Source organism: Phaseolus vulgaris, chromosome 11, assembly GCF_000499845.2.
Source record: "Phaseolus vulgaris cultivar G19833 chromosome 11, P. vulgaris v2.0, whole genome shotgun sequence".
Classification (NCBI taxonomy): domain Eukaryota; kingdom Viridiplantae; phylum Streptophyta; class Magnoliopsida; order Fabales; family Fabaceae; genus Phaseolus; species Phaseolus vulgaris.
Window position 1 is genome coordinate 9,545,543 of NC_023749.2, and position 17,017 is coordinate 9,562,559.

Sequence of the window (17,017 nt, forward strand, 5' to 3'; positions counted from 1 at the left end):
ATAACTATTATTATTGATTAAAATATTTTTATATCTAGTTAATGCGACATCCCTTATTTTACAGAAAAAAAAATATATAATTAATGCGGGACCCACACTTACAATGTAATTTTGTTGTTTTCCATTTGTTATCTTTCTTCACGTCATATCTGTACATTATTTGTTTGGTTAGCTTTTTACACTATTCATCCTTGTTTACAAAATAAGAAGAGGTAGTGTATTAAAATGCATGTTCTTTTGTTTTATTATCTATCTTAGTAACACTGCTCTAAGAATGATGTAAATAAATTGACAGCTATAATAGCATTGCCCTTGGAAATTGAATCCTCATTCTCATTTAACAATGATTAATATGTGTATAGATATATGTGTATATATTATGAAAAGCTCTGATTCTCACATGGAATGAAAAGCTGTATTAGGTGGCCAACTGTTGCATTATCTCAGTTTGTGTGCCTAAAATTGTGGTGCTCTGAGTTGGGGTCCTTGGCCATGATGATGATCAGATCAGTAATAAGAAGTTGTTCCTTCTTCGTGTCAATGCTTTTGTTTGTTCTCTCCATTTCGGGTTTGTTATCTGCTTTGTCTACTTGTGCTTGATTCCATTTGATTCCAGGAAAGTGGATGAAAAAGAAAAGAGAAGGAAAGAAAACAAGTTTTTGTTACCTAAAATAGTCTTATTATACTCACCTTGGAAATGGAACATTCTATCTACTTACTTACTCCTATTGAGTTGTTCTGATCAGAATAGCTTCACATGAGGAATCAACCATTGTTCTCTCAACTTGGAGTAGTGTAGTGTCTATTCTCCTGAGGGCTTGTTCAATGTTTAATCTGACTTAGATAGCTTTCTTGATTCAATGTTTGATCGTTTGTGCAAGTTGAACTGCATTAAGCATTTTAAGCTGATTGTTTTCTCTCTTTCAAATGTGTTTGCAGATTTGTTAGTGAAAATCCATGGCCATGGTTTTGGAATCAACTACGGACAGATAGCCAACAATTTACCTCTTCCATCTCAAGTAGCAGTTCTTATAAAATCTTTGAATGTGAGTAGGATCAAACTGTATGATGCTGATCCAAATGTTCTAGTCGCCTTCTCAGAATCCAATGTGGAATTTGTTATAGGACTTGGAAATGAGTACCTAGAGAACATGACAAACCCTTCTAAAGCTCAAACTTGGATTCAGCAGCATGTCCAACCTTACTTCTCACAGACTAAAATCACTTGCATCACTGTGGGAAATGAGGTGTTCAACAGCAATGATACTCAGCTAATGTTGAACCTCCTCCCAGCAATGCAAACTGTGCATGATGCCCTTGTTAATCTTGGACTAGACCAACAAGTTACTGTCACAACCGCTCATTCCTTCAACACACTATCCAATTCCTACCCTCCTTCAACTGGGGCTTTTAGGGAAGATCTTGTGCAATATATCAAACCCCTTCTTGACTTTCATGCTCAAATCAACTCACCTTTCCTCATCAATGCATACCCTTTCTTTACATACAAAGACAACCCAAATATGATTCCCTTAAACTATGTGCTTTTTCAGCCAAATCAAGGCACGGTTGATCCCAATACCAATTTGCATTATGACAACATGTTATATGCTCAAATTGATGCTGTCTATGCTGCCATCAAACAAATGGGGCATGATGACATTCAAGTGAGGATTTCTGAAACTGGTTGGCCTTCTAATGGTGACCCTGAAGAGATTGGAGCTACACCACAGAATGCAGCACTGTATAATGGTAACTTGCTCAAAAGGATAGAGCAGAAACAAGGCACTCCTGCAAAACCATTGGTTCCTATTGATATCTATGTCTTTGCACTTTTTAATGAGGATTTGAAGCCCGGTCCAGCATCAGAGAGAAACTATGGCCTTTACTATCCTAATGGTAATCCAGTTTATAACATTGAATTGAAGGGTTATCTTCCACAGATGCCTATGGCAGCTAAATCCAACGTAAGTAGACACATGATGGAAGTTTAACCTGCTTCTAAAAAAATTCATCTTTTTTCAGTGGTTCTAATGTTTCCATCTTCTTAATCTGCAGATTTTGTCAGTCAATTTTTTTGTATGTATAGTTACAAGCTTCATCTTTGCTTTGGAGCTTTCAAGATGGTGATCAGAAGAAGGGAAGTCTCATACGAAAACAGAGGATTTTCCATACGTCATATCTTGTCATACAAAGCTATTAAGGTGAGGAAAAGTTTAATGTGTTCATGTATTTTTCTTTTCCTTTTGAACAATTTTCCTTGTATTTTATTTTCAAGGAAATTGGTATTTTCTCCAACTACTGTTTCAGTATTTGTGGGATACATGAGTTAAAATGATATAACATACAATGCAAGTATAGGGCTTTTGATAGTTTTTTTCAAACCTTATAGGTCACATGCTATATAAGAAGATAATTGCTTAACATTTTATGGATTCATTCATTCATCCTAACATGTCAGAAAATTTAAACTGATACGGTTAGATTTCAGAAGAAAAAATACATATATGGTTGTGTGAGAAAGTTCAGTCCAAGGCTTCAAAGGAAAATTTATTTTGATGTCATCACTTTAATCTTCACTTTCTAGTTAAGGTGTGTACAAATTATAACAAAATAATTTAATGGGAAAGTTTTGGAACATTATTATAGAAAGGTTCTGCCAAAATATCAATGCATGCCACAAGTGGACTCTTGTGCCGACCTTAACCACCCAAGAAAACCTTCATTACTCTTTTGAATATTAAAACAAGATAATGAGTCTCCATCTTCCTTGTCTCCCACTTGCAATCATGCATATGAATCTTTCTGTGAATGATATTCTTCTTGTCTTCAGCTATACAAAAGTCCAAATCAGATGCATCAGATTAAAAAGAAAACCCCTCATAACCTCTTGTTAGAATTTCAAACCCCACAAGTTTTATCCATAGTTGTTATTTGTTAATCTTATCTCACATATATCTCCCTCTTGTTCCAATAATTTCCTCCTTTAATTCCCATATTTTTTTCTTAATCATACCTGCATTTTCCCATGCCATGCATCTCTTTTCAATGATTGATGTGCCAAATATAAACCAATCTAGTCAACTTAGTATGAAATATACAAAGAATGTGGAAGAGTATTGTTTCAGTGTGACAAAAATATATTTTTTCCAATATTTCAGATGCAGTGATATGTTAACCGACCAAATATCAGAATATCTAGTCTTGAAAAAGAGTCTAGAGTAATGAAAAATACCTAACAGACTTTAAAAAGATGTTAATTTTTCCTATATCTACTGATGAAGTCATGTTCATCTCATCTGTGGTGTCAATTGTTCCAATGTGTGACTTTTTGTGTGTCTTGTAATTGGGCTTAGCAATTGTTAAAGCATTATAAGTCTGAGGGATCTTTCAAACTGTGCTTAAATATCTTTGAAGCATTATACTTTTTCTTTCCCCTCTTCAGATTTTTGACAGCTTTTGAAAATAAATCTCTTAAAGTCAAATGATTTGATTACATGTTATTGGTTTTGATTGCAGGGAGAGAAAACTAAATCAGCTCAACTTTCTTTTCATTTTTCCAAGGAAAATCTTATACTTCACATGAAGTCAGTGATTTTGTTTGTCCATGTAAATGGAAGATATATCATTGTTAAAATCATTCATACACTTTTATCAATAACCAAAATAAATCCCAGAAATTGGAGGTGTAAAAAAGAGTATAGTGATTTTCTTAACAACTATTATTAGCTTATTTATTATTTTTCAGAAAATAAGAGAACTATATGTATGTTGGATTTTGTGGTAGCCATTTAAACCAACAATTTAACCCCCAAATACACAAACAAAAAACTTAATTTTTTTTGTTATCAATTATCACTAAAAACAACTCATTGGTTTGTTCTCCTTTTTTGAGTGGTGTCTTGAACCTTTGGTCTGTATGACGATGATTTCTTGATTTATCTTTTAGCTCGAATATTTTGGGTTGAGTTAGGATTGTTTTGTAATTCTAGACATCTGACGGTGTGAGTGTTGAGATAGAGCATCTTAAGTATTTTATGTTTGTATAAGAGTTGAACCACCCTCGAAGTGGTTCACATTTATTTATTTTTTATTGTCGAAAAAAAAAAACTAAAAACAACTCCTTCATTATTGTCTACTAATCTAATTGGGCTCTACCTTTTTTTTTCTTAATCTTTTAACCAATTAACTCAATAATTAAGAAAATTATTTTCATTTAATTAGTTACATCCAATTTTTAACTATTTGTATTATTTATTTTTATTTTTTTAAATAAAAACTTTCATGTTAGATATCATTGTGCAACTTAAGATCTCAGTTAGGATGACACCTCAAGTAACAACAATCATTTGCTCTAAAATTACTTTTAAAATTATTGACACTTATTATATTTACTTTCTTATAATTAATTATTAATTATCAAGATTTCATTTTTCTATTAGAAGTGATAATTTAAGTTGACCAGTAATTCTTATTATCTTTATACGGAATAAATCATTATCTTATTAGTTTATAATATTGAATAAATAATTATAAGTCAAGTAGTAATTTTATAATTTCTAAATACATACAAAATAATTGAGGTAACTGCAAAAGGACATTTCATAATCTAGAAAGACTAATTTAGTTTTTCAAATTAAAAAAAAAAATCTTCAAATTTATTATTTAATAAATAAATACAAAATTATTTTAGTTCTCCACCTTAGTATTTTTAAAAAAAAATATTTTTAAATTATTAATTTTTAAATATAAAAATATACTCTAAATTTTAAGAATTATAATGTAACTAAATCTTTGTTAATATTATGCACATGAACAAAGTAACTGTAGTTATAAAAAATGAAAAAACAATCATAATGTAAGGTAGATGTTATTTATACCCATATTTTTTTAGATAATCAACCATTTTAGTGAGAACTGTTACATGCAAATCTAAAGAGAATTAAATATTTTTTAGTTTTAACTTAAAATTATTTTATTTTTTATTTTTTAAAATTTTATGCTAAATGTCTCTGTAATTACATAAAAAAAAATATTATTAAACAAGAAAAAAAAAGTAAAAACAAGTATGGAAGACTATGCCAAAATCCACCTATATAAGAATAAATTTCAAATCTAGATCAAACATTTAATATTATTTTAATATAAAATTTCATGTTACTCATCACTGTGAAACTTGATATCTCAACAATCATTTGCTATTACACGAAAATATATTATTAAAGAGAAAATAAATAAGCAAGTATGGGGACTAGGTCAAAATACAAAAGGATGAAAAACAAAGACAAACCCTCCACCTTCGTACCTTCTCCTTCTACCTCCATATTAATTGTAAAAAATCAGTTTTAACCTTTATAAAATTATTAAACAATCTTAAATGTCACCTTTTTAAATAATCTCACTTGTACTCCTACACCTCCATACCTCACTTCCAGCCGCAACACTTTCATTATCCTCCAAGTGCAGTGTTTAAGAGAGTAGTTCTATCATTTAACATGTTTTAGTTTATCCCATAAGATAAATCACCACACTCTTTACCATACTTATAAGGATATTGTTGTAATTAAAAAATGAAAATATAGGGAGAAAGTACAGAGGTGCAAGGAGAATTCGCCAAAACAAACCTAAAAAAGGAGGCAAAAACTTATTAGGAAAAACTAAAAAAAAAAAAACTACAAGGATAATCATTTCTTCTTAGTTTGATCTTTCTTAAAATATTTTTTAGGATCCTAAAGTCTTCTAGTTTGAACAACATCATCTTTATTCTCATTAAGAGAATCTTTCATATCATTTTTATTCATCATATACTTTGAAACAAAATCAACAACTTCCTCAAAGTAGCAATCGAAGAGAGAAGAATATCAGGCTCAAGTCTTCTGAACACCTTTTCTAGGTAACTCAAGTCTCCTAATAGTTTGAACAACATCATCATCAATATCACTAAGAAATTTTTTGATATTGGTTTTATCTTTTCAATACTTAACAACAATATCACATTCTTTTATAAAATTTTTAAAAATATCAACAATATTTTAATTATTATTTATATTTATAATAATTGATATTGAAGATTAGATTTTATAATTATTTTTTTGGTGTTCACTCTTTGAAATCTTTTACTGTTTGTATCTTTATATTTATTAATCAATTTTTTAGTTTTTATTTTTTAAACAATATCTAAAGTATTGAATTATATAATTATAACTTTTTAAAATAAAATTAAAATAGTTTATAGTTATTTTTTATATACTTTTTATTATAATTTGACTTTATTTTTATGAAAAATTACAGGCAATCCTTTTATATAATTTTAATAATATTATTTCTTATATATAAATTTTATAATCTTTATATAAAATTAGTAATATTTTCAATTAATTTTAATATAATAATTAAATTTTAATTTTTATTATCATAAAAAAAGTAAATGCAGATAAGTGCAGCTCTTTTTTATTCTTCTATTTTAAAATAAATAATTTTAATATAGTAACCATTTTTAAACATTAATACCTTTATTTTATTTTATTAAAACTTTTAGTGTCCTAAATTAAAAATTATAAAAAATAAGAAATTCTAACAATCAAAACATTTATTATTTTAATTGATGAATTTTATTTTAAATATTAAATTATTTAATGTTATTATGTACACTTGTATCTGAAATACGGTATTGTAATATAATATTTTACAATATTTTCAATATATACTTTTTAAAATATTACAAGATTAATAAAAATATTTATAAATATGTTGACGTAATGAATCTCTTAAATTTTTGTTTTGTTTTTTACACACTATTTATTTTCATGTATTTATAACACATTTAAGAGCATTTTTCTGCTTCCTTAGTTTAGTGTCCAATATATATTAAAAACAATTATATGCCTTCTATACTCATTAATTGTGATTTTAAGAAATTTCAAGTAATATATGTTATATTTTGATTCTGTTATCAATAAAATTCATTATTATCTATATTTTTTTACCAGCACACTTAATTCTATAATATACATCTTTCCTTACCACTTTTAATTATTGATTTATTTTTAATTTATACACATCTACAAAATATATATTTTCTGATAATTTATCATCTATTAACGTGTTATTTTTTCAAGCGTAAAAACATAGTAAAACAAGGAAGACAGGTGTAAGGTTAAAATATAATGATAATCAATTATTTGTTAATGAATAATTGATTACAACTAATCCCATAATCAATTATGAGTAATTTGCTAACATCATATATTTTTAATTATTATAATACAAAATCAATGCAGCATAAATGGTTATTCATGGAAGTTGTATGTTTGTAGGCAAAGCTAAGAACTAGTCAAATAAAAATAAAAGTAATTTGGGATGAGCATGTTATTTATTATAAACCTTTAAATATCAATATACCGATTATTTTAAATAAAAATATCAAAATAACGATATTTTAATAAATTTATAATTTATATATTATTTTTTTTAATTAATTAGATCAGTTGTATCAATTATGAATTTTCCAATGTCTTTCTCCTTCTTTTCTTTTATAACTCACTTTCAAACAAAATCCTATATATAAATTTTAATAGGAATTGTAATAAAGAGGAATTGATAATGGCGGGAAAAGAGGTATAACTACAAAATCATAACCCTAAATTCATTCCAATTCCCAATTCCAAATAGAAGAACAGAATGGCTGAGGCCGAGGAACTGCCCCGGACTATCGTGCGCCGTGTTGTGAAGGATAAACTGTCCCGTTGCTCTGAAGAAGGAGAAATTTCCGTCAGCAAAGATGGTCTTCTGGCATTCTCAGAAAGCGGTAGGATCTTCATCCACTACCTTTCTGCCACGTAAGTTCTCAATTTTTATGTTTGGATCTCTTTTCCCTGATTACAAAACTTACAATTCCAATTGGGTGAAGATTGATTTCAAACAATGGAAGAAAGTAAAAATGAAAAAAAAAAATAGATAGAAAAAGCCGAAGATATTTTTATGGAATGATTTGATATGAATGTGTGAGGTGATGTGATGGGTGTGGTGCAGGGCCAATGACATATGTAGGGAGGCAAAGAGACAGATTATCACCGCAGAGGATGTTTTCAAAGCTCTTGAAGAAACCGAGTTCTCTGAGTTTGTTCGTCCTCTAAAAGCTTCCCTTGAAGGTAGATTACTTTTAGTCACTTAAAATGTCTTGGTTCACACCAAAGATCAGGGTTCTACAATTTTGATTTATTTTTAGGAACTTGTCAAGTCTTGGGAAATCACTTTGTTCTGGAAGTCTGAACATTGTGACATGAGAGATTGAGAGGATGGTTAGGATTGAAAGTTGTTTAATGATCTTATGACCACTTAAAATCGTGACTAAGTAAATCTTAACTTTGTGTGGTTTGATTCAATGGCCAACATCCACTTCTTTCGGTCACTCATAATGAAAATCCTCTCACTTGATATGTTCTCTTTCTTTCTCTACGTGAAGAGAGTAACCAGATGAGAGATATTATGATGAATCTCAATTACATGTTCAACTTGGATATTCTTCTTATTCTAGTTTGTTTGGCTCCTTTATTGAGACTGAGTTTGTTTTATTTGATCAGCTTTAAGATATGATCCTGGCTTGTTAATAACTTTTTTCTTTGCATTTGTGCTAAAAGAACGATTAGGTATTCTAGTGGAAAGTATTAGGTTCCAAGATATGAAGAGGAACCTGAAAATTTGTTACTTTTACTGCATGTTTGGCCGTGCCTTGTCAAGTTAACTGTGGATACATGATTCACTTTCAAGTTGAAGCTACTCCAAATAGTTTTAATTTTTTCACATTTGAAACTTGGGTCTAAGACTCCTAATGGCAAACTAAACCCTATTATTCACATGAAGTGTAGTGAAAAAAATTTGGTTCAAAGATGTTTGGAGGATCTCTTATTTTATTCAAATAGACAAGTACCTATATTCAGTGGGAGACTAGGAGGGATTGCACTTTTGAAGCATACAAGACAATACTTTGTAGTGTTTTACATTAGTAATGTCTAATAAGATTTATTTTATTTATTTTTCATATTGGAAATATCTGATGTATGTAGTTGTATAATTATATTGATTTGACTAGTGTTTGCACTTGACAGACAGTTAGTTTTGGAAGAGGTAATTTTCTGTGTCTGTATCTGTAGCCCACCTCAACACTTTTTCTTCATTGCTTAACAGAGTTTAGGAAGAAGAATGTTGGAAAGAAAGCGGCAGTGTCAAAGGGAAAAGAAGATGAGTCGAGAAAGAAAAGGAAATTGGAAGCTGAGTCATCTGATAAGGGTGAGGCATCCAATAATGACGAGTCATCTGATAAAGGGGAGGGTTCTGATAAAGGTGAGGGCGAGGACAATGAATGAGACCAACTATTCATGAAGTTAACTGCATTAAGTTATGACTGAACAAGGGATTTAAATTTTGTATGTTGATAATGTGCATGACTCCTTGTCAATTGGGTGCTACTTGGTATTATTAATATAGCCTTTAGATTGTTTCTCAGTAGAACACACCCCTTACATCCTTGATGATGACAGCTACATTTCAGGTAAGGTAGGATACTAAATATTTGAGTTACAATATTTCACAATTGGTATAAGAAAGAAGTTGAACAGAGAAAACCGTCTTCATAAAATTGTAGGATGATCTAAAAAAACTTACTTTAATACCTCTTAACACATCTCCTTTAATGTGTTTTACTATTATTTACAATGTTTTGAAAACTTAAATTATAAATGAGATCCTTTGAATAAGAGATGTAAATTTTGTGGTCTTTTACAAATTTTAATCAATAATATTTAAAATAATGTGTTCAAAAAGCGTGTTACTAGCTATTTTCCTCTGGATCATGTGGGCTTGTGCAAGTTGACTGCATACACTATATCAATTTTAACCTGTTAACCTGTGTTGTATATCTTTTAAAATTATTCTTTATTTTGGATTTTAAAATCTTAAATTCATTAAATGCAATTAAAAAATTCAAATCTTATTTTGAAAAAGAAAATCTGAAATGTAAAAAATATATTCCAATAAAAAATTCAAAACACAATGTGAAGATACTAGAAAAGAATTTTTAGAATTCAGAAATGCATTTGGAAAAGGGGTTTTGAGAGTATTTTTTTATTCACACCCTTCTTTTATTTAAAATATTTTTTTCATGACACAGGAGTATTTTTGTCATTTTAGTGACAAATCCGGTGCAAGAAGAATTTGCCCGACTGCATTTAGTTACGGACATTAGGATTAAATATATAAGGTTTTTGCTTCTTGCATCCCAATAAATTCAAAAAACTGCTAACTGTTATTTTAAAATACCCGTTTTACCCTTGAAATTTTATTTTAAAGTTGGTTCCTCTTTTAAAGTAAACATGTTTCCGGAATAAACATTATTCAAAACAATTTTTCAGAATGTACATTATATAAAGTTGTTTTGGAACGACCCATCCAAAACACTAATTATACTCCTAGTTCTGGAAAGAACAATATGGAAGCCTTTTGGAATAATCAATCGGAAAATTACAAGAAACACTATTCTGGAACGGAAAAAAGCACACATGTTCTTTCGAGAAAACAACAATGGAGTAAAACAACAACAATGCAGCGGTCCAACGTCAGTGCAGGGGGCAGTTTGAACTGTAATGGCGGCGCTGTGACGTGGTTGGCAGAGACGGTGAAAAACAGCTGTCTCGTGCAAACCAGAAAATCCAAGGACAAAGGGAATGGAGAAAGAATTAGGTTCCATGCTTTTTTGACCTTTATTATGGGGTGCAGTTAGCATTTACGAGGTGCAGTAAGCAAAAGCACCCTAATTTTAACCAAGCTATTGATAGCCCATTTTCTGCTCTCTTTCTCTCTCTCTCTCTCTTTACCTTAGCATGAGTTATGATACTAACAATTGGTGATAGAACAACTTTATTACTTGTAGCCTTTTATACATAATTTTAATTGTAATAGTTTTGTATTTTAAATATAATGGGTTTATACAAGCGTATATTAAAGAATAAATCCATGGAAAATTAAATCAGTGGGCTGCTAACAGTGATTATGACAGTTGATGAGATATATAATTGGGTTTTACTCTATTATGATACACAAAAAGGAGTGCATCAGTTTTTTTTTCGTTAAAAAAAGTCTCAAGTGTTAAACTGATTAATTATCAACACAGGAAGAATTCAACTTACACAATTAACGCCTTGACATCAAGACTTAATCTACACTGAATAAATTTTTAATTAAAAAATATGCAGCACATTTTTGATGGAATAAATGAGCTTTATAAAGCCCCAAGTACATTTGAGAGAAGGGGGAGTTACTATCTATATCAAGACCAGCTAATATGGGCGGTATCTGCGCCCTTGACCACCATCATTGTTGTGCCTTCCCTTACTAGAACTTCCAGCATTCCTGTTGCCACCTCCACTGCCACCACTCCGGCCACCTCTATGATGTGAGGATGGCGCTTGTGGCTGCATTCCTGGTTGTTGCCTGCATAATGAAATAAACTCTCAGGCCCTGGACTCAGGCAATTAGGTGTTGCATTCTTCCATTGGAATTTCATACAAAACATCATAATGATATAACAAGCTAAATACATTTAGAGCAACAATTCTACTTACAAGACATATCCAATTCGTCCATCAGCCAAAAGCATGGGCATCATGGCCATTCCAGCGGGACCTTGACCTCCTCCATATAGCATGGGCTGCAGCAGATACAACTCCAGCCATCAGAATCTCAGATTAATAGATAGTAGATGTGATAATGGATCAATAGCACATATATAGTACAGAGATCACCTTGTATGTAAATACACTTCCTATAGCATATACTGCTTAGATATTAATATGCATGATTTCTAATAGAATTTAAATGTATTAAACATCTTTAATTGCAATGCGATAAGGATTTTGATTCTGTAGAAGTTAGTAACTCTATAATTCCATTATTTAGAATCAATATAGTGATTTCTGTTAACACAAAATAAAGACCATAATATAGTGATGTCTAACGGAAAAACAAATGCAAAAAATGTCACCTGTGCAAGACCTGGAGCAGGATATCCTGCACCAAGTGCACCATAGGCACCCCCAAAACCATAGCCGACATGTGGTGGATAGCTTGGAAGCAATCCTGGTCCCGGCTTCTGTGTGTTTGATACTCCAGACTTTTGATCAGACTGTGGCTTTGCCAGAGAGCACTCTAACATTTGACCTGAAACACAAAACAAAGCTAATCAATATTAACAAACATTCACAAAACAATCACAAAAGGTTGGACAATATGCTACCACCTTCTAATTCATATCTTTCAGTGTTTTTCAGTGCTTTCATAGCATTTGACCTCTCTGCAAAATGTACAAAGCCAATTCTGTTCTTTTCCTGTCCAGACTTTGCTGGTGGAAGAACCACCTTTGTTATCTTCCCATGACGTTCAAAAAGCTTCTTCAACTGCTCTTGAGTTACATTCTTCGGCAGGTTCTTCACATATACTGCCTTCACCTGTTCACCCATATGCAACTTTGTTTACAAGCAATGCATCTATAGAAACGGTTGAAATATAGTCCATATTCAAGAGAATAGTATTCTAGATTCAGTAGCATTTAGTGTATGATAGAATATTAGTCACTCGTAAGTTATAACAATGAAAGTAGTGATGCATTGAATACTTAATTACTATTACTTAGCTCATGCACTCAATGTACTAAGTTATAATATAGATTAGTTGACAGCTCCTGTAAAGCTAAATACACTGGTTCAACATCCATTGGCATAATTAGCTCATGTTAGGATATTAGTCAACTATAGTTTCAAAAGTAGTGAGTAGTTGTAATTAGTCCTTGACTAGTTCTTCAACGTATTATTCAATGCACCCATGATATAAAGAAAGATGCACTGAGCCAAAAAAACTATTTCTATCCATAAATTACTCTTTTTTCATCAAAGTAGTAAGATTCTCCATGACCGTAATCTATCACTATTCTGCTACCAAGTTCCTAAAACCTGAAACTCATCTCTCATGATGTCCATGTCCAATTACTCTCTTCCTGTTGGCTGTGCACCAATTCTGGTAGTTCTGGCAGGGGAAGATTAAGCAGCATACATGAGATCCAAAGATCACCTAAAGTTGATGATCCATTAGCCTGCATGGTCAATCCAAGTCAGTCTGGGGGTTGACAGTGGAGGGTTGACTGGACAGCATGAAACCCAAACCTTCATGGCTGTCACTTGTTCCCTCCAGTCTGATTCAGCATTGTGTGCTATTCACAAGGACCACCATTGCACTGTCCTAGGGCAATTTTCTGTTGAAGATGGTCTCTTTAACCCAAAATTTCCACTCTTCCTTTTCCAATGGTTGACCAACATCTTCCTGAATCCTGACTGTTTCAGTATCTGCTTCTCTCACTGATTTTGTATCATTTTTTGTTTCTCTCCCCGCAACAATGGTCGTGGATCTTGATCATTTAACCTTATTCTTTATTTTTGTTATCTGGGGTCTAATGGTTGTTTCTTGAATTCCAACAGCCCTCCTCTTCTTGATCTTCAAAACTTTGGAATCTAAAGGTGATAAGAACACCATTTGGTGAACCAACAAGCTGAACATGAAATCACAAACAATGTACCAATGCACATGCTGTCCAACAGACATCCTACAGAGTATTATTCTCGGCAAACAAACAGCAAAAAACACCCCCCTTTGCCTAATTACACACTCTACTGCTACTAAATAACTGCCATCAGATATTCTCTATGAAAAACTGTCATCACGGTAGTATCTAATTCTAATACAGAACTGCTGACGCAGGGTGAGTTATTTTCTATCACGTATTCTAATAATACACTATTATTAATCCTTAATTTCTACCCATAACTGCCAACATGAAAGATAATATTACACTGGCATCTAACAGTACATGACTGCTCATACCAGTTACTATCAGTTCCCATTTAAAGGTGGCTGTTGTCCTCAATCACTATCACCTTTAAGAATACCATTTTATCCTCCATTTCTTTCCCAATAAGCAAACCTTCACTTCCATCTCTCCAGCAATACAAACTAGTTTTCACTAACCAAGAAATGGAAATCTGAAATTTATAATATAACAAAGTCTCCTACAAGGGTTTATCCTAATGTATCAGTACACCAAAAAAACTGACTTGTGTACCGGATAAGTCAGCTAAAAAGTTTCTTAGAACTTTAACCATAACTATCAATTATCAACCGAGCTTAAGAGAAGGAAGATAAGTGAGTCAAAACCTGAGATGCAGCAGAGGAATCAGCATTTTTAGGATCAGCCCAGCTCACTGTTGGAGCATTCTCACCTAGCTTAAATGTTGGGTTCATCATCTTTAGCTTAGAATACTCAGCACATGCATTATTATAATAGTCAATAAAAGCAAAGCCACGGTTGTTGTTGGTGTTCTTCATATCCTGAAATAAAGGATTGAACAAACAGAAATATAAGAGCATTTAAATAAGAAAACCGCAATGCTAACTCTTGTGTACATGCAGTTGGGCATGATGAAAAAGCAGAATAATAAAGCTTGCAAAGCATGACTTTTATGATGATATAGGAATGAATATAACAAAAACCCCTAGACACTTATAATTTAATGTGGAAATGGAAAGCACAGCACAACAGAAAAGTCCATACCTTGACAAGTTCCACACCAGTAACTCCAGGTCCAATCTCGGATACAATCTTCCTCAGATCTTCCACACCCCAGCTTCTAGGAACATTGCCAATAAAAAGACGGTGTTTGGCTTGAGATGTAGAACATTTTATTTTTTTACCCTTAAAGAATTGATCATTAACACAGTTAGGAATCAAACATGTACTGAATTACGCTAAGAATTTCTGCATAAAGCATCTGTAATGTTTGTAATACTAGAGTAGCAATAACAAAGCAACCAACTTACAAGGAATATCAGTTGTGAATGCTTAATGACTGAAGATTAACAAATTACCTTAAATTCAGTATTATTCAGCTCCTCGATGGCTTTAGAAGCCAAATCCACACTTCTAAATGTCACAAAACCAAATCCCTTGTTCTCGCCGGGATGCTTTCCCTTCATTACTCGAACCTGTTTTCCTCAAAATTCAAGTTAGTGGATGACATTGTATATAAGCATGAGCACAATAAAGAAACAATGGCACAGACTTACCTCTGCAACTTCCCCAATACGCTCGCAAAAAGATTTCAAATCCTCATTTGAGACATCATGAGGAATGCCGCCAATGTATACTTCAGACCCATGAGGAGGAAGAGAAAGGAGTTCGGCATGTTTTTTCTTCTCATCCTCATCTTCCACCTTTGCTTCATCACTGCTATTGTTTTGCATGGCATCATCTTCATCCACTTCTTCAATCTCTTCTTCCTCTTCTTCTTCCTCCTCCTCCTCCTCCTCTTCCTCCTCTTCTACTTCTACCTCCTCTGGGTCCTCCTCCTCCTCCTCTTCTTCCACCTCCTCTTCTATCTCTTCCACTTCCACTTCTTCTTCTACTTCTTCATACTCAATTTCTTCTTCCATTGCTTCCTCTGGATCATTTTCCTCCTCAAAATCAACCTTCTCATCAGATTCAACTGGCTTCTCAGAGTCAGATGGCTTAGCAGCTGATGAAGAATTTGCTTTCCCCCGAGGCATCTTATGAAACTAATGAAACAAGCTGGTGAGGCAACTGTGAAGAAGGCACAGAGGCCAGAAGAAATCCTGGGAAGAAGTATACACATATCGAAAGGAGGAAACAAAAAGAAAGGCCAAACAAGGGGTTGCAGCGAATGAATCTCAGTGGAAGCCATGTTCAATGAGACGAGTCACAAGACTTATACGGCCGCAACGCGATAGACTTTTTTATTAAAGGGACAATGACTACATAATTATCAGCATTGACAGGCAAGTCCAATCACAATAAAAAGAGACTATCGAAGGCCGCGAAAGGAAACGAGAACAACAGGCATGTTGGCGAGCACAAGCTCTTATTTTACACAAAGCCAAACGAGGGTCAATGAAAATCCAGATTTACAGGAACAACATGAAATGTAAATATGAAATTTTTCCAGTCAAATGCAAGGTGATGAACAAACAATTAGTCATCAAAGGAACGAGAAGGCAGAACAGAACAAAAAGGAGAATCATGAAGTGTCCAATCTCAGAAAAATAATAGCAGTTTCCAAACAAAACGTATCAATCTGTGCCCCTTCCTGCCACAAATTTACAGATACATACTAAGATAGGGTTTCAATTATACACTTCTACCAGCTAATCATAATGCAATCTTAACCACAAAGCATCAAATTTCACAGAAATCCCTAATAAAATTTAATAACAAAATAATAATAATAAAATATCTGTCTAACTAGCCTCTGCGCAGAGTTTCAGAGCGAGAAAGGAAGGAGAGTACCTTAAGGTAAGCTGTCGAAACTGGGGCACACCTTGTCCAAATGGATCGAAAATTTAGGGTCGAAAACGAAATTATTGCAAACTTCGGAGAAGAGCTTTTAAAATTGGATAGATACGAATAACGAACCCTAGAGAGTGTTCTGTGATGTTTGCAAAACGGGAACTGTGATGGCGCCGTTAATTAGAGTTTTGGATTTTTCTTGTTTCTCGAAATTACGGTACGCGACAAGCCGTTTCCGATTTTCCGCCCGTAGCCTTCAAGAAACGGAGGTCATGTTTCAGTACAATTATGAGGGTATTGTGGGAAATTCGACCTTTAGATTTTTAAAGGTCAATATTCTATTATTTAATAATAATACTAGTTCATACGATAATAATAATTTTCGATCTTTATATTATGTTATAATTGTGTCTCCTATTATGTATTATGTCTTTCCTTTTTCGTTATAGATTTATTGTATAAATTATTGCCATTTTTCTATTATGTGGTTAAACCTATTATTTTGTCTTTTTCAATCCAATTTGACCATTTAATTATTTACTATTGTTTAAAACTTTATCTCTTTCACTTATTTCATGGTTTCAAAAAACCATGTTTGAAATCAACTATTCTACC

The 17,017-nt window shown here is 32.3% G+C and overlaps 3 protein-coding genes across 5 annotated transcripts; 2 read left to right on the forward strand and 1 right to left on the reverse strand.

Annotated features, from left to right (window-relative positions):
• The first annotated feature begins 229 nt into the window (after positions 1–229).
• Positions 230–3,769, forward strand: LOC137829798 (glucan endo-1,3-beta-glucosidase 14-like). The gene is made up of 4 exons (XM_068636715.1): positions 230–568; positions 940–1,967; positions 2,059–2,204; positions 3,520–3,769. The coding sequence occupies exons 1-3, from the start codon at positions 406–408 to the stop codon at positions 2,128–2,130; spliced, it is 1,263 nt and encodes a 420-aa protein (XP_068492816.1). The 5' UTR covers positions 230–405; the 3' UTR covers positions 2,131–2,204; positions 3,520–3,769.
• A 3,826-nt stretch (positions 3,770–7,595) lies between these two features.
• On the forward strand, positions 7,596–9,510 carry LOC137830403 (DNA polymerase II subunit B4). The gene is made up of 3 exons (XM_068637724.1): positions 7,596–7,838; positions 8,032–8,150; positions 9,187–9,510. Exons 1-3 carry the CDS (start codon positions 7,681–7,683, stop codon positions 9,363–9,365), a joined length of 456 nt encoding a protein of 151 aa, XP_068493825.1. The 5' UTR covers positions 7,596–7,680; the 3' UTR covers positions 9,366–9,510.
• A 1,630-nt stretch (positions 9,511–11,140) lies between these two features.
• Positions 11,141–16,698, reverse strand: LOC137819094 (heterogeneous nuclear ribonucleoprotein Q-like). Of its 3 annotated transcripts, none has more exons than XM_068622837.1 (9): positions 16,403–16,698; positions 15,166–15,654; positions 14,968–15,084; positions 14,654–14,794; positions 14,257–14,430; positions 12,293–12,500; positions 12,038–12,213; positions 11,619–11,704; positions 11,141–11,487 (listed from the first exon to the last, which is right to left on the reverse strand). In XM_068622837.1, the coding sequence occupies exons 2-9, from the start codon at positions 15,643–15,645 to the stop codon at positions 11,334–11,336; spliced, it is 1,536 nt and encodes a 511-aa protein (XP_068478938.1). In that variant the 5' UTR covers positions 15,646–15,654; positions 16,403–16,698; the 3' UTR covers positions 11,141–11,333. The 3 variants fall into 3 exon arrangements, with proteins under 3 accessions (XP_068478938.1, XP_068478942.1, XP_068478949.1); XM_068622841.1 differs by having other exon boundaries at positions 15,166–15,711; positions 16,403–16,681; XM_068622848.1 differs by having other exon boundaries at positions 15,166–16,202; positions 16,403–16,653.
• Positions 16,699–17,017: the final 319 nt, after the last annotated feature.

Coding starts and splice junctions, on each gene's coding strand:
- LOC137829798 (XM_068636715.1), top strand. CDS start 406: ATGAAAAGCTGTATTAGGTGGCCAACTGTTGCATTATCTCAGTTTGTG. Junction 569..939: donor GTTTGTTCTCTCCATTTCGG/GTTTGTTATCTG, acceptor ATGTGTTTGCAG/ATTTGTTAGTGAAAATCCAT. Junction 1,968..2,058: donor CTATGGCAGCTAAATCCAAC/GTAAGTAGACAC, acceptor CTTAATCTGCAG/ATTTTGTCAGTCAATTTTTT.
- LOC137830403 (XM_068637724.1), top strand. CDS start 7,681: ATGGCTGAGGCCGAGGAACTGCCCCGGACTATCGTGCGCCGTGTTGTG. Junction 7,839..8,031: donor ATCCACTACCTTTCTGCCAC/GTAAGTTCTCAA, acceptor GGTGTGGTGCAG/GGCCAATGACATATGTAGGG. Junction 8,151..9,186: donor TCTAAAAGCTTCCCTTGAAG/GTAGATTACTTT, acceptor ATTGCTTAACAG/AGTTTAGGAAGAAGAATGTT.
- LOC137819094 (XM_068622837.1), bottom strand. CDS start 15,645: ATGCCTCGGGGGAAAGCAAATTCTTCATCAGCTGCTAAGCCATCTGAC. Junction 14,795..14,967: donor TGAATAATACTGAATTTAAG/GTAATTTGTTAA, acceptor CAATTCTTTAAG/GGTAAAAAAATAAAATGTTC. Junction 11,488..11,618: donor GGACGAATTGGATATGTCTT/GTAAGTAGAATT, acceptor TTCATTATGCAG/GCAACAACCAGGAATGCAGC.